Source organism: Mixophyes fleayi, chromosome 4, assembly GCF_038048845.1.
Source record: "Mixophyes fleayi isolate aMixFle1 chromosome 4, aMixFle1.hap1, whole genome shotgun sequence".
NCBI lineage: Eukaryota > Metazoa > Chordata > Amphibia > Anura > Limnodynastidae > Mixophyes > Mixophyes fleayi.
The window spans coordinates 277391074-277408346 of record NC_134405.1 but is presented as its reverse complement, the minus strand read 5'-3'; the positions used below and the strand labels follow the sequence as shown (position 1 = coordinate 277408346).

General features: G+C 39.1%; 1 protein-coding gene across 1 annotated transcript; it reads left to right on the top strand.

Moving 5' to 3' along the window:
- Positions 1 to 384: 384 nt before the first annotated feature.
- Positions 385 to 5264, top strand: LOC142150823 (myb-related transcription factor, partner of profilin-like). The gene is made up of 4 exons (XM_075206008.1): positions 385 to 702; positions 1087 to 1295; positions 1662 to 1865; positions 5227 to 5264. The coding sequence occupies exons 1-4, from the start codon at positions 473 to 475 to the stop codon at positions 5262 to 5264; spliced, it is 681 nt and encodes a 226-aa protein (XP_075062109.1). The 5' UTR covers positions 385 to 472.
- Positions 5265 to 17273: the final 12009 nt, after the last annotated feature.

Below are 17273 nucleotides of genomic sequence, written 5' to 3'. Positions count from 1 at the left end.
TCATTGCATTGATGGACACATGGGTCCAAATGTATACACTTATTTTGCCCACATACCTCCACAATTGCATTTGGAGTACACACTTAAGTGTGTTGCTGGCTGATTTGTAACCAAATATTAATAATAATTACACAATATAGGGTTTGCAACTGAGTGATATCCTTCATTTTGGTGTGTTGCTAACCTGTAAACCAATGTTATGGTTTGAAAAGTGAAGAGTAGTAGTAGTAGTAGTAGGATAATGTTGCTATAGTATTTGACTAATATGTCAGTCCAAATGCAGTGGTCAAACTAAATGGCCGTTAAATAGACAAACCACAATGTTTATTATAATAAGGGGCATGTGTTTTAGACCTAGTTAGAAGTTTGTGAAATTTTACCTTATGTAGGGGGGGAATGTGCTTAGATTCTGTATCACCACCTGACTGTGTGCATTGCCTATAAAGACACAACTTATCTTTGAAATAGGAATATGTCTGATGCTGGCCCAAGTAATGTGGAGGCACCAGGGCTGCCAACTAGGCGTAAAAACAACTTCATAGAGGAGGAGCTGGAGGTGCTGGTAGAAGGGGTTCTGGCGAGGTTCCACAGTGGGAACCGCCAAATAACCGGACGCGAGCGCCAAACCCATTGGCAGGAAATCACAAGGCTCATAAATGAAATATCTCCGTATGAGCGTACAAAGGTTGAAGTACAGAAAAGGTACGAATTAAATTGAAAAATAATAGCCCTATTTAACTTTACTGACTGTGTGTATTTGTCAAATAATATATATAGATATCGCTAGAGATAAATATGGATATTGTGACATAGTAGCATTAGTCACCTGTGAGGTGAAACCACCTTGTGACTCCAATGCATTTGTTGATCAGGCCCTTTGTTTTCAGAAACTAACACCATGGCCCTTGGTCACATTGACATAATATGTGTACCACATTATACGCGCTTCAAAAGAGCAAAATCTGTATTACTGTATGTGAAGGTTAAATTGTTGTGATTAGCAAACGTGCAATGTATTTGATTGAAAAATGTGTCATTTTGAGTTGAAGGTACTATGTGAGGCAATAATGTTTGTCTATTCCACAGATGGGCAGACTATAAAGGACGCCTGAAAGCGAAGCTTGTTGAGATTCACAGGCATGCTCAAGGCACTGGTGGGGGGCCTCGACTACGTACTACTTTAACACCCCTCGAGGAGCGGGCGAGGGCTGCAATAGCCCTGGTGGAGATAGTTGGGGTGGGCGACATAGACACTGGCTCTAGCCCATCCCGAACACGAGAGGCCGCTCCACTAGGTACATGATGAGTTTGCTTACTTAATGTCTGTAAAGCTTTGTATCTGTCTGAGTAAAAGTGTCAACTCTCAGGATGTGTGTGTGAAGGTAAACTTCAATTGCACAATGTGTTTGCCTATCACATAGTAGGAAATGAAATTTACACACTGAAGACAAATGGTCTCAATATGTAGGGCTCATCCTAAAATGTCAGACCATAAGTGGGAATGTTTGTATTTGGGGAGCGGAAAGGGCTGCTAGCACATTCAAGGGAAGCTGACACTTTACCAATGCTACATCACGCGTTGTAAGATGTTTTTGCCAATATAATATCGCACCTTACTCATTGATTCTATTTACTTTATTTTACTTATTATCTCTCTACAGCATGTGAGCAGCAGGCGCCTGCTTCACCAGTGGATGATGAAGTTGCCCGTGATGTGGAGGAGCCTCAGCTGCCTCCAGCTGAATATGTAAGGCAGCGGACACTCGCACGCGCAGCCGAAAATCTTAAAGACGTCACTCTTGCACAGAATGTTTACCTGTCACACATATCAAGCACTGTCCAACACACGGATCAGCAAATCGCCAGTCTCACTAACACACTCTCCGATTTCATGAGCACACACACCTCTTTACTGACGACACTCGCCACCAAAATGGATAATTTAAATACTTCAGTGACAAATATTGCAACACTCCTGGGTGATATCTTGCATGTCCACTCCCAACGCACCTCTGGCACAATCCCTTCACCCAGCTCAGATTATTTGTTCGGCAGCCCCCATACCCAGTTGTCTGTCGCCTCCGCCCTCCCTGATGTGTCTGTCGCCTCCGCCCTCCCTGATGTGTCTGTCGCCTCCGCCCTCCCTGATGTGTCTGTCGCCTCCGCCCTCCCTGACCCCGAACTATGTCGTCTTATGTGTTTAGCCTTTGCTCGTGGCTATGGCCAATCCCCTGTTGTGCCCACTTCCCCCTTGCCTGTCGTGGCCCCATCCCCAACCCCTGACCCTGCACCTTCACCTCGTCGGACACAACCCGCTTGCCTTGCCCCATTGCCTGGTTCCTCTGACTCCTCTACATCACGGGTGACAAGAAGTCGGAGTAGGGGAGCCTCCCGTCCAACCGGCTTTAAAAAAACACGGAAAAAATAATTTGTATTGTTTTAACCTAACAAATATAGTTTAATATATGACGAAAATATGTATATTTTTTTTTTTTATAATAAAAAAATTCCTACTACTGAAATGTCTATTTATTTTGTACGGCAGATTCCATAATGTTTTTTGTAATAACAATGCTTGTTATCAAGTCTAACCATAGTATAATCTCCAAACAAACTGGCTGATTCATTAACGTATTCAAACAAATATTTATCTAATATCAGTGTGCTGACCAAAACCATGCCATGGCCCTGATTGAGTAATGAACCTAGATGTCAAGGATACATATTTCTGAATGCTGCTCAAAAGCCTTTTAAAATGCAAGTGGTGCAAATTAGCAATAGGTTTAGAGCACGAAAATAAAAAAATGTCTGTATCCTAATGTACCGCACAAATACTTGATAGCTTATTTGTACACTGAAATGTTCATGTCAGGTAGGACCTCTCCTACCCCAAAATTACATCTCCAATGACATTTTTGGTTTACATCCCCCTCCAAACTGACATGCTTTGCCCTTGCTTAGTTACTTTGCCTTACCTTTCCAGAATGATTCTGGCCCATGGTTTGCTGAAGAAGACTTAAACAAGAAGTGTATCAAGGTAAGCTTCTTAATGCTTTTGCCACAGTGTTTCTTTATTTGCCTTACAAAATAATTGCAAACACAACCTGCAACTACAGTGCCCCTTTAGAGGTAGGGCAAATCATTCTGTCAAGAAAGTATTGCATTCACAAACTGTAACCTGACACAAAGGAGCCACAAAAGACAGGTGTTAAGGTAACCCAAATAAATTTAAAAAATTTTTTTCCCATGATGGCACAGGACAAATATTGTTAACTACTATTTTGTACAGGTAAGAATCTGTGCTAATTCTAAAAATCTAATAAGGGATTTGTATTTAAGATTAGTGCTAATGCACAGTGTGTGGTACACTCGACGTCATTTAGCATAACAGTTATTTACAAGTAACCTCATGACCTTATTGCACTAAGCACATATAGGTTGGGTCTCACATTTGGATCTTAGGTGCACTTACCCCATCAGCCGCTGTCATATCACGGCTACCTGGGTGCCTTCTGGTCGTCAGCAACATTCCCGTCCTCCACAGCTCCGTTTGTAATCAAACACACACTGTTTGTTCTGCTGCATGTGCACAGGCATCTTGGATGCAGTCAGGTGATCATTCCAGATCAACCAGATTCAGCACCTGTGATCCCATTAAGTGCTCAGCCAATAGTTGCTTGGGACAAACTATTTAAAGCTGCTGCTGTGATCTGTTCATTGCCTGAACAACACACTTCTCTCCAGTGGATAGTTATTGGCCCCAGTGTTTCTGGCTGCATTCCAAAATCAGTGTTTGTGTCCACATTCTCAGACTGCTCATTCCCCTGCTAGATTGGACAATCAGCAAGAACATGAGCAGGAAGATCATCCAGGCTGCTCTGTTCAGATTCACACCTGCTGCAGGTAATCCCAAGGGTCCCTGATTCGGATCAAGGAATACAGACTAACGTGACAGTTTGACACACTATAAGGGTGTATGTAGTGCTGTGTGTCTGACTAATCATGTAAGACGCAAATGAAAAAGCTTGGAGTATAGATATGGTTTGGTCAGGCAAAGAAGCACACTCTGTAATACAAGTAAGTAGACTCCAAGAGGTAGTTTGTCCACCAAACTCCTCTATCCTGTAAAGACTTTTCCAAACTCTATGATCTGATCCCCCCAATCCATGATAGTTTAAACCAATCTGGAACCTTGAATACATTATTATAACAAACAGACCCTAGAGTTTCTTACGTAATGTACACTGATACATTCATTGTTAAAGTGGGCACGTCACTTGGATTTGGCTCCCTTCCAGTTTTGGAAAACATTTATGCAAGGCCAAGCAATTTTATATAACGGGCAACATATTATCATTTGAAGCTTGGTATGTTGTGATTTCTTGCCAATACAGACACAGGTACCCATTGCACACGTTCACCCTCTATAAGCCAAAAAAACTGGATGCCTCACCTAACAATGTAAACATCAACAATATCTACCAGACATTAATCCCTCAAAATACTGTGTGCTCGGCCCAACACTCTTGGATTAGATCAGGGGTGGGCAAACCTGTCCTCAAGGGCCATATCCAGTTCATGTTTTTAGGATTTCTGTCTGTAGAAACAGGCGGGATAATTACTGACCCAGCCAAATAGATTAACTCAGCTGTACATGATTAAAGAAATCCTAAAAACATGAACTGGATATGGCCCTTGAGGACAGGTTTGCCCACCCCTGGATTAGATGGTGGTAAAGGAATTTGAACATGGAGCCATAATCCTAAAGGGAGGATATCTGTACATTAAGGCTTTGTACTTCCCTTGCCCAAGGCATGGACAAATGCTGCAAATTATTGTTAACATTGACTAGCATGTTTAAACAGACATAGGTGGTATTACGACACACACTTTGAAGAGAAACAAAGGTGGAATGTTAATTTGTCACTACTTTCCACTTTCAGAGGGCAAGCTACATGAAAATGGTATTGAGAATAAATTTCACACTTCTACACCACAATAACATTGGAGACCTACATTATCAGGTTCAGCAAACATATCAAGTGACTGCTGCCTAACAATGGGTAATCAGACTAATGTAACTAGTTCTCATGTGGAGTATCTATGGTGGCTGTAAGTTTACATATAGCTGCCTTGACCAATGAGCAAACTAGGGGCCTGATTCATTAAGGATCTTATCTGTCATTTTTTGCTTATCTTAAGCTAATCCACTCTGTTCATGCTCAGAAAAGGGAGATAAGAAGCAAAAGCCACTGCATAAGTGACGAATTTCTTATGCTAGGATGAAAATCCATCTTTGCTTCACTCTTATCTCCCCGTTTCTTCGTAACAATAAGCATCTTACCTTTTGCACAAGATAAGAAGATTACTAATGATTCATACCCTAGGTGATGGTATTATGGCCTTGTAGCAAGATTCCACTAGCTTAGTGCCCTAATGCATTCCCCATAATTGTTAGTGTGGGGGTTTGTGTCTGGCATGTGGGTGTTGGACCACTTTGAAACAAAGTGCCACTAGCACAAGCGAAAAATATTGTTATCCCATTTGGCCAAGGGCCAAAAGTTGGTAGTGTGTGACCTGACACTGCTAACATTTTTGCTTTCTTTATATACATTTACCTGTAATGTGATGCCTATATTCCTACGCACATCACATGTTCGCTCTAAAAGCTGAAAGTGTCCAAACAATTTACTACTAAGCACCAAACACACATACAAACCTCCACACTATAGACATTTTCTAAAACTATACATTTACCCCATTGAGCGTGTTTGTAGGCTATGGTGTATCTGTGGCAAAGGAGAAAATAACCACACCTAGATTTCATATATTCATTTAAAATAAAACCTGTTCCACAATAGTTTTGAAAGCACTACACATGGATTTATGGGTATTAAAATATTAATCAGTGCACTGTAGTAATGGTACAAAATGGCATGACAACTGATTGCTGACACATTTGCAGCATAGGCTAGATTTATTACATATATGAATTCAAATGTGCTGACAAAAACAAAGCAAACAAGGTAATGGTCTGTGTGTGTAAAAATTCCTTGGATTAAGAGATGACAATCTGGCCAGACTGAAGAGAGACATAAGCAGGCTTGGAGCTCTGGAGAAATTCAACAACATGAAGTGAGACACGAATTGCACAAATCCAAAATCCACGCCAACACACCCTGTTGAACGAAAGGCAAAAAATTAATATGGCAATATTAGGTCAGACAACTTGCATTTTGATATCAAGAGATTGAGCAATGTATTGGCATGTGTAAAAAAGCCAGTAATATTATAGTGTATAATAATGGCTTGTGTGTTTGGACTATACCTAGGATTCTGAATGCACTATTTGACTTAATTTGAAACACCAAACCCATATGTTACATAGCTAGCATCTGCCCATATGTTTTGTTTGTGCAACCACACATTGCAGGCTTAGTAACGACGACATTATTGTATGGAGCACACTCACTGGCCAATCACATTTTAGTGCAGATAGCACTATACTACTTACATTTGACAACACCCTTTACCATGGCAACATCCACCAACTCCAAAAGGAAGTGCAATGGCAGAAAAGCCAGCACTGCAGGCCAAGTGTAATCTAAAGGCTGTCGATATAAGAAAAACAAATAAAGTGTCAATAATGTGCACTTCTCAACACTATATGTGCTGATCAATAAACTGTAGAAAAACCAAACATCAATGATGTTGCCACATTAGGCTGTTGATTTAAACTACCCCATTAACGTGCATTTAGCTAAAGACATTAAGGCTAAACTTGGAGGCATGAAGCTATACTTTCTACATTGTAAAGGTAAAATAAAGGTAGGCATGGTTTTTCCCCTATTATTACACATATAAACCATTTCAGTAACACACCAGACCATGTCTATTCATATTCCCATTTTGAATAACCATACCTTAGATAATCAACCCTTGACTAAGCTTGCACATGATTTGACCACTGATCTTTTAAATGTGAAGATATTTATGTTTTGTTCCAAAAAAAAAAAATACAACATTGACCCCTTACATTGTAACATGCTTTGTCCACTAGAACATTTACTTATTTTTTATCCTTTGCTCTCCTTAATGACTCAAGCACAGAGTGTTAATGTGTCTTTAAGGTAGGGTCTGAAAAACCACACTTCAAATAAAAAGGTATTAGAAAAAGAAAAGAGAAAAAAAACAAACAGTATGGACATTCTTAATGCAAAGTATTTTAACAAGGGGTATGTAATAAAACAATATCTGGTTTCTACTTACCACACACACAGACAAATGTGGAATGTCAATAAGCAATCACTAGACACCCAAAAAACACAATCCAGGACCAAGATCTGTGGAGGGGAGGGTAAACAGGTACAAAATAAATCAATATAGATGGATAATCTTTGTGTGTCACTACAGTCGAGAGGTATCTATGCAGAGACACATCCCAGGTCTACACAGTTGCCTCAATATTCAAACTCTGCAGCTAATTAAAGACTTTTCCACTAACCTTCAACATAAAATTCTTAACCATTATGACCTTTCAGCATAATTTTCTATCTGTATCTCACCAATATCTTTTCCTACAAATAAACATGAGTGTTGAGCAAGGTACAGCAATAAACTGCAGAGATTATGAAACATTACACCATTAAGGGCTACTTACCCAGAATTGTGAATCTCCCAACAACAGAGAAGGCCAAGCAAGGTCTTTTTAAGTAACACTGTAATTAGTGAATTAAATGCAGGTGAGTAGGCCGGAGAGTATGCCGGACACGTCATTAGGAGCACGCAGGTGCGTTCTAATTAGCCAAGTGTGGTTTTGTGTGAGCAACGTTTATTTTCTGTAGGTAAGTAGAGATTATAACGATTATTACAGATGTCATTAATGAGCTAAGCTGTTAGTGTTGTGGCAATAGTATGGGTAAAATAGTTTTAAGTACAATTCTATGAGGTATTATTCATTTGCATGTGCTACATTTAGATGTGCCACGATAGTGTAGTGGTTATGTATTTCACCCCCCAATACTAAGTGCAGAAGTTCAAGGCCCCAGGTCAACCCTAAGCACCAAGTGAGTTAATAAAACACATTATTAAGCATACTCCTAAAAGTAAAAAACTATATGCAACTGCTTGTATTTAGCGTAAGATTCGCAAACGCGCTTAAGTCGCGTTTGTTTGGTGACGTTTTTGCAGCTCCTGCTGCTTTAGTAAAACAGTGTTTTTATTAATGTGTGTGTTTATCTAGGGTTAATATTTTAATACCACGTTATCCATCATGCTGTTCATATTAATTGCAACATGGCCAATTTATCAGGTCTAAGACAGTCATTCAGCTGTGCTAACTAGTTAATGTGCAGTTTGGTGTTGGTGTTTCAATGTGAAGTATAACTCAGTGAATAAAGAAATGAGCTTGCAACAACAAGGTAATGAGTTTGAACCCTGAATGATGCGTGTATGTGGCTAACCTTGGTATATTTACAAGTTTGAGGGTATTTATTCCACTCTGTGACTTAGTATATGTATTGGTGTGTAAGGTGCCTATATGTAATGTTCAACAGTGTTATCAACTACAACACAGCAAAGCAGTTGTTGGCAAAGACTTTGGATTTCAAAGACATGTGAATTCTGTACTGGCAACAGTTGAAAAAGCTAAGTGCTCCACCAAATCAAATTGTGGAAATGGGAGCAATAAATGTTCTATTTTTGATTTGTATTTATCAACATGGATATATTTCGATATGCATAAATTGTGACTCTGCATGCACCAAATCTTTCTGGGTATAATATTTCCAAGTATTGGCATTTTTCCCCATGTTTTAAGGGAAACAACTTATGCTAGAAGTTGCTGGTCATCTTTAATTTGTATTCTATTCCCTTGACATCACCACTTGTACAGTGGTGTAGCAGTTAGGCAATCCACCTTGCCAGCTTGCTACGTGGGTTCGAGTCCTCACCAGCCCTCGGCTCTTAGGGATCATTAATATCCTTATACAATTTGTGTTGCTGTTAAAAGTGTCCCTGTGGTAATAGTACACTTGTTTTAAATTTGCATAAATCATGTGTGTAAAACCCTAAAATATATTTTCGAGTTATTATATGTCTATTAATATTATTTGTTCTTGCAAACGCACCATCACCAACTGTCAAATCAGGCATGTAACATATTGAGACTAATGATATTGGTAATTGTTCAGAATGGTTGGAGATTTATCATAAATATTTATGACAAAGTCTATTGTTTGGGAGACATTTTACATAAAATGAAATAATTACCCATGCAGTGTGCACAACAATTCCGGCAGCCGGAATGAATGTGGAATGCACTGAGGCAACCATTCCGGCAGTGAAATGAATGTGGAATGCACTGAGGCAACCATTCCGGCAGTGGAATGAATGTGGAATGCACTGAGGCAACCATTCCGGCAGTGGAATGAATGTGGAATGCACTGAGGCAACCATTCCGGCAGTGGAATGAATGTGGAATGCACTGAGGCAACCATTCCGGCAGCCGGAATGAATGTGGAATGCACTGAGGCAACCATTCCGGCAGTGGAATGAATGTGGAATGCACTGAGGCAACCATTCCGGCAGTGGAATGAATGTGGAATGCACTGAGGCAACCATTCCGGCAGTGGAATGAATGTGGAATGCACTGAGGCAACCATTCCGGCAGCCGGAATGAATGTGGAATGCACTGAGGCAACCATTCCGGCAGTGGAATGAATGTGGAATGCACTGAGGCAACCATTCCGGCAGTGGAATGAATGTGGAATGCACTGAGGCAACCATTCCGGCAGCCGGAATGCACTGTGACCTGGATTCTCCCCATAATGCTGAGAAGATATGTGGCTAGCAGTGTACAGGCCTATAAAAGGCAGTCCTCTTTACTGAAGAGGCAGTAAGCAGCAGAGGGCGCTATTTCCAGCTAACTAATTTCGGCATTCCGGCAGTTCCGGATTGAGGCCAAAGGGCCAAAATAACATCAAACATGTTGCACTTGCGAATTGCATTGATTAGAAAGGGGTATGTAAAGGAAAAAAAGCTTAATTTACACAAACATACTAATGGAACATTTGTAAGATATCTAAAAGCTCAATAAAAAAAATTTTTTACCAAAAAAAACAAAAAACCACAGGCAGTCTGTATTGATATGTGTGTATGTTGTGCATATTTCGTTTTGCATTTTAAACGCAAAAGATGCTCCTAAAGGCGTTTAATAGTGGTTGTAGCTAGCTGTATTGGAGTTAAACATGACCCTGGCCTTCCTTAATTTTTGTGAAAGATTTGAGACAGGAGTGACGTCAGTTTCACTCATCTGGGCAGAGGGAATGCCTACTATTCTCAAGTGAAAAAGAATAACGCCTACTTTACTCAAGTACTATCTCATCTCCACCCAGTCCGCGCCTACTCTACGCCCATTCCCACCCATATGTTCTCAAGTGGTCAGCAGTCATCTCAAATCTATTTGCGTTGCAGTTTGAGATTGAGTCGCCTTTTGAGAGCTGTATCTGCCGTGCTTGAGTAGCGTATGTAGTGTTTTGCGCTGCTTAAGCGTCGTTTCGCGCATGCGCAGAGCCATTTAGCAGATGCGTATGCGTTTGCGAATTTTGATGAATCGGGCCCTACATTTGCTCTAGAATACATAGCAAGATACAGTTATGATTCTGTTCAAACACTAATTCCTTATAATTATATCCACAAAGCCAGAAATGTGATACAAACATTAAACTGTTTATTACGGCAAAAACATAGTCCTGGTGAAGCAGAATAAAGAGACCAGTTCAGGCTTGATAAATCAATGGACTTCCAGGTATAGCAAGACAGCAGGTAAATGATAATGAAAATACAGCAGGTAACTTAACTGAAGCCAGATCACAGCAATAGCCAGGAGTTCTCAGGAACTATAAGTTAGTAGTGTGTCCAGGAATGAGACAGACATCAGGTAGATAAGGTACAAGTGAGTAGCAGGAGCTGGCTAAAAAAAGGATATCCACAGAAACAGCAAATAACAAAGCAGATTGTCCAGGACCAAACAGCCATCAGCATGCACAGGAACATCAATGACCATAACATGAACCAGGAGGAAAGCTGGTATAAGAAATGAGTGACACAGGTGTGCAATAACGAGGAGCAGAAAATAATTCCTACCGCTGAGTAGAAAATGTCCATAGGAAAAGATCAGCTTCTCTGGCAGCATGGAGGTACTGCATCAGGAACAGGACAAAGGCAGAGACCAACACAGAGTCTGAACAGATACAACAAAATGTGAACTATGTACTGTATTACAAATACAACATACTACATCTCTGGGTTACATTGTGGGACTCAAATGTTGTGACTAGATATTGTGTATAGGAACTCTCATTGTTTAGAGTTAGTAGAGTTAGGAGCACAGAGGCCTAGTGGTTAGCACTTCTGCCTCACAGCACTGGAGTCATGAGTTCAATTCCTGAACATAGCATGTGTGGAGTTTGCATGTTCTCCCTGTGTTTGTGTGTGTTTCCTCCTGGTGCTCCGGTTTCCTCCCACACTCCAAAAACATACTAGTAGGTAAACTGGCTGCAATCAAAAATTGACCCTAGTCTCTCTGTGTGTATGTTAAGGAATTTAGACTTCAAGCTCCAATGGGGCAGGGACTGATGTGAATGAGTTCTCTGTACAGTGCTGTGGAATTAGTGGCGCTATATAAATAACTGATGATGACCACCCTATTAGCAGACACGTGTTAATGAAGCAAGTGACTTATCATACATTTCTGTGTGTATCTGAGAATGCTGCATTTTTAGTAGAGTAGCAGCTCATTTACTGTTTCACACCAGTGTTGCTGAGGGATTTTTATCAATTGTTTTCCTTTCTGGATAACCCACCCTTTCAAGCACCTGCTGTGAACATATTAATTGATTAAGCAACTTCCATCTCTGTACTACTAAATATTGGTCAGCATAGTAAAATTCGTTAGATATCTGGGACTGACAATTAATTGAAAGAATGATTGATATTAAAGAAAGAATTGAGGCAGTTGTCTTTCAAAACTTTATAAAATTTATAATTAAACACAAAGGGCCTGATTCATTAAGGTATGCAAATTGAACTTAAATTTTGGGGTTTATTAAATGTAAATTGGATATACACACGTTGAATATGAGTTTATGTGTGCTCTGCTTTGACAGTCATAATAAACTGCAGGATACGTCCAGTCAGTGGTAGTCATATTTCCGATGGTAGAAATGGGAATGGTCAAGAGTGTGGCAACTACAGTTTAATGCCCAAAAATGCAAAATCATGTGTCTCAAAAACCCAAAGGCACAATATATATTATTAACGGCATTTTAATGAAAACTACTGAGGAGGAAAGAGATCTAGAAGTCAATATTTAAGGTAACTTGCAGGCAAGTAAGAAATGTAGCAAATCAATGAGAAAGGTAAGCCAGATCCTTGGTTGCATAGAGAGAAGAATCAGTAGCAGAAAGAAGTAATAGTGCCACTGTATAGGCCATTTTTTGGACAAAACCATTTTGCAAGGGGGGCAAATTAGTTTTTTATTTTGCACATAACTTAAATACTGGCTGTTTTTTCATGTAACACACAAATACTTGATAGCTTATTTGTACACTATCTACAGGTGAGGGGCACGGCGATGGGGACATGTTGTGCCCCCACCTATGCTAATCTCTTTCTCGGTTGGTGGGAGAGAGAGGTGGTTTTCACAGAAGAACATGAAGAATATACTAGCCACATCTTGATGTGGCTAAGATATATTGACGATGTCCTTATTTTGTGGGAAGGAGAAGAAGAACTCTTCCATGATTTTACAAAAATTCTGAACAGGAATGATATAAATTTGAAATTGACATCTGAGATTAGTTACACCTCTATAAATTTCCTAGATCTGTCCATTTATAAAACATCTAATGGCTCTCTCAGCACAGACACATATAGAAAACCCACGGCTACGAATAGCATTCTTCACCACTCTAGTGCCCACTTTCCACCAGTCCTTAAAGGAGTCCCTAAGGGAGAATTTTTACGTATGAAATTTAATTGCTCTGATGATGAAATATATCAAAGGAGATCACAGGAATTAACTGAACGGCTGTAGAAAAGAGGATATGGTAGAAACACCATATGGAAAGCAAAAAATTTTGCTGATCATAAAAATAGAGACATTTTGATGTATCCAACTCTCAATCCAACTAAAGATCAATCCAAAACTAGGATGGTTGGTACCTTTTGTGCTGAGTGGCGCCAAATATCCACTATTTTTCAGAAACATTGGCATGTGTTATGTTCTGATGAGGACCTGAATAAAGAACTAGATGATAAGGTTGCTTTTAGTTGGAGGAGATCTAAGAATTTGAATGATAGGCTTGTACAAAGCTATTTACAAAACCCTAAAAGAGAGGATAACAGACCTAAGGGATTCTTTAGCTGTGGTCTGTGCAAAGCCTGCCAATTCACTATTCCTACTAAACAGTATGTGAATAAATATGGAAAAATCTGGAAAATTATGGAATTTCTAAACTGTAATTCCTGTGGAGTTATTTATTGTCTGACCCGTTCATGTGGACTCAATTATATAGGCATGACAAGCCGTCCTTTTAAAAAACGGTTACTTGAACATATTGGCAATATTAAGAATGCACTGAAGGACCAACAGAATTTTAAAACTCTGACAACCGTAGCAAGACACTTCATGATCTTTCACAATAGTGATCCCAAGCAGATTAAAGCTTTTGCTATGGAGAAAACCACACTAAATCTTAGAGGGGGAGACATACAGGGACAACTGTTGCGAAAAGAGACTAAAAAGATCTTCCTGATGGGAAGTATGTCACCCTATGGCTTAAACGACTATAATAGCTATTCTGCATTTCTATGACTTTAAGGCGAAGAATATACACCATATGTATATATAAATACGTAATGAACTATACCTACCGTGATGATTTTTTATTCACTGTTGATGTATACGGGTTTTTCTTACCCTTAGTTATTATTTGTTTTATATGTTGGTTTAGCACTTTTTAGTTAACACATCACAGTAACATTTACACACTAATATTAATAGTAATCTATTATCTTTCATAATACACTGGAATAAATTAAAATTGAAAATAAAAATATAATATAAACAATAGGAATTAAAAATAGAACATAGATTAACAATAATATCATATATATAAATATGACAATAATAACAAATATAAAAAACAAAAATATATAAAAAAATAATAAAATAAAAAATATAAAAAAAACAGTTAATTTACATATGAAGAATCTTTATTAACTTTTTTATACTTTATTTTATTTTCAATATGTCACAATATTATTGCACTTTTCACCACGGATAGTATCTTAACTCTCCTTACTTACTATGATCCATGCAATATTTAGCCAAATCAGCCATGATCAGATCGATTTTTGCTTTATATTATTGAATCTGTATCATGTTGAAATCCAGGTTATCATGTCTATAAGAACAGACCAACTGTATTAACACTTTATTCCCTCTTCTAGATGTTTTAGAATGATATCTATGTATGATATATCTGTTATTAGGAATTCTCTATACTCAGATATTTTTAACCAATCACGCTATTACAGGGGCGGGATTATAACTTATCCTTACCCTACCATTGCAGCATTCAGATGGCAATCACTGTCATCTCATTCATGACGGGATTGGCTTATTTTATCATGTGATTTATGGGGGCTGGCCTTATGGATTATTTAAGGCTGATCTAATCATCAATCTGGTTGCCTTGAAAAAGCTAATTAAGCGAAACGCGCGTTCGCTCTGTGTGCTTTTAAAACCTACTATGCAGATAGCGCCCTGTATACATCCAGTCCTTACAGACCTACTAAAATCAAAATCAAAACGACATTTATGTGTGGGGTTCTGGGGACACTACAGCGACTAGCGCTTCTCCTTAATTTAGGGTCAGAGGGCTGACGAGAGATACAAGATACTAGCATTTAGACAGACTATCAGTGTATGTGTCATTAATCCTAGTGGAGACAGCTTACAGGCAATTTAGACTCACATAGAAATGTAGATGTGAGCGCCTTACTAATGTTTGAACCTTTATGACTCACAGGTGATAACGGAGATACAATTTATTGTGGGGCTTTGAGGACATTTTGGTGAATAATGCCTTCATATGATTCAGGATTAAAGGATTCATGAGATACTAATTTCTGTACAAACCATCAGCATGTGTGCCAAGAATGGCAGCAGACACAGTCTCCAATTTTTTTGCTAGACCTGTATATTAGGAATCATAGCAGGCACAGCCTCTAAACTTGTCAGACTTATACATAAGCAACCATATTACCAAGCATATCCCTTTGTTGAGACAGAGTATAGTTTGACGGCTTACATTGTCCCTATTTCTTTAGATAGATAATGAGCCTGTTACTCATTGTAGTGTTCATACTATACAACTGACACATATCAGCTATACTATTTTAGTATACTACATCTCTGTCCTTGAGAATTGTACCAGGACAACGATTAGGGCTCCAAATTAAAGGAGACTATTTGATTTGGTAGTCTATGGTATTTATTATGATAAGATAGACAGAGGATAGATAATTTTACAAACATACCTCTGTATTAGGACTTGATATTTGCCCACTGACCCTTGAATTTATATCATATTACATGATTTATCATCCCTAAGAACTGGACCATAGAGCGATTGTTGCAGTTGATTTGCAACTTTTAATTTCACTGTTTTTGTTTTCTTTTAATTATTTTGCGTAGCTTTCATTTTGCTAGGATGTGTGTATTTTAACATATACCAATAAAGATTTGCTTTTTATTACATACATCTTCATTAACCTCGTATCCTAGAGTGCCCCACGTTATAACCTCTGTTCTGTCCCTTTTTGTTATCAATATGTATGTATTTAATCTAGATTCCAACTATGAACTTGGATGCCACTTAAGTTTTTACTTTGCACTAGACTTGGCACTAGACTAGCTGCAACTTGCATATAGTTCATTTAGACTCTGCATGTCAGACTTGGGACTTGGAATGCACTTGCTGTGCATACAGCAGTGCATTTATTGTCTGCATATCAGACATTACTTAAAATTGGGGCTTCTAATCTTTTGAACCTGACGGATGTAGGCTGCTGAATTTTTTTATTACTGCATTGATACATTGGATCCAGCTTTTTAATCTTTTGCCCTGTTCAACAGATTGCACCAATTACATAATTGTTGTGTTACAATTAAATGCATCAACTTGCACTACTGCGTTAGCACTAGAATTATTTTTTATTTACCAGTCTGCATTACTATTTGTTCTGCATTCCACAATATGACCATTAGTGGCCACATTCTTCATGCTGGCTCTATATAGAGTAGCAGTGGCTACCAGCCATTGGGGTCTATAATTTGGCTGAACATTGCTTGTGCAATCAATTTGTGACAGGTATTTATATATGCTTGTTTGTTAATATTTGAGTCTGCAGTTTCATATAGGGGTTTATTTATCAAAGGCGCAAAAGCCTTAAATCCTGTGAGAACGTGGGTTTTGCAGAATTTAGGGTTTCTGACTATTTGCCAAAGCCCCCACCCCATAGTCAGTGGTAGCCTTCACTGCAATGCTTCCACATGCAAACCATGGAGAAGGCTATTTATCATGGGCAGTTGCAGTACAAGTACCGTTGCAATCCTCCTATTGCTAATGCCCTCTCAGGGAGAAGAAAACAAACAAAAAATATACTTCTATATGTTAGACATACTTGCCAACTCTCCTGGAATTTCCGGGAGACTCCCGCGTTTCGCGAGAGTCTCACAGACTCCTGGGAGAGTGTGGAAATCTCATGGATCTGCCCACTTCCTAGTGAAGTGGGCAGAATTAGGTCCAAAATGCCGCAATTCACAGGGAATCGCGGCATTTGGCCCCGCCCCCTGCTGTAAAATGCTGCGTTTGCGTCATTACGTCACAGGGCGGGGCCAAAATGACGCCAATTTTGGAGCCCCGCCCCCCATCATGCCCACCTCCCCCGGCAGGCTCCCAGAAGCCAACTTTCAAGAGTTGGTAAGTATGATGTTAGGTTTACACCATTCTCTGGAGCGCCCAATAAAGAATAAGGAAAAATTATCTTTTATGCGCTGCTTTTTTGAGATTCAAATTCTACCATTTCTTCTTCCTCCTCCCCCTTAGAAATTCACAAACATCTCTGCTGTTATAAAGCCTTTACTTTCTCAATCTCACAAGGTGCAACAAGGCAAACTTTTTTCCTGCTTTAACCAGTCCAAT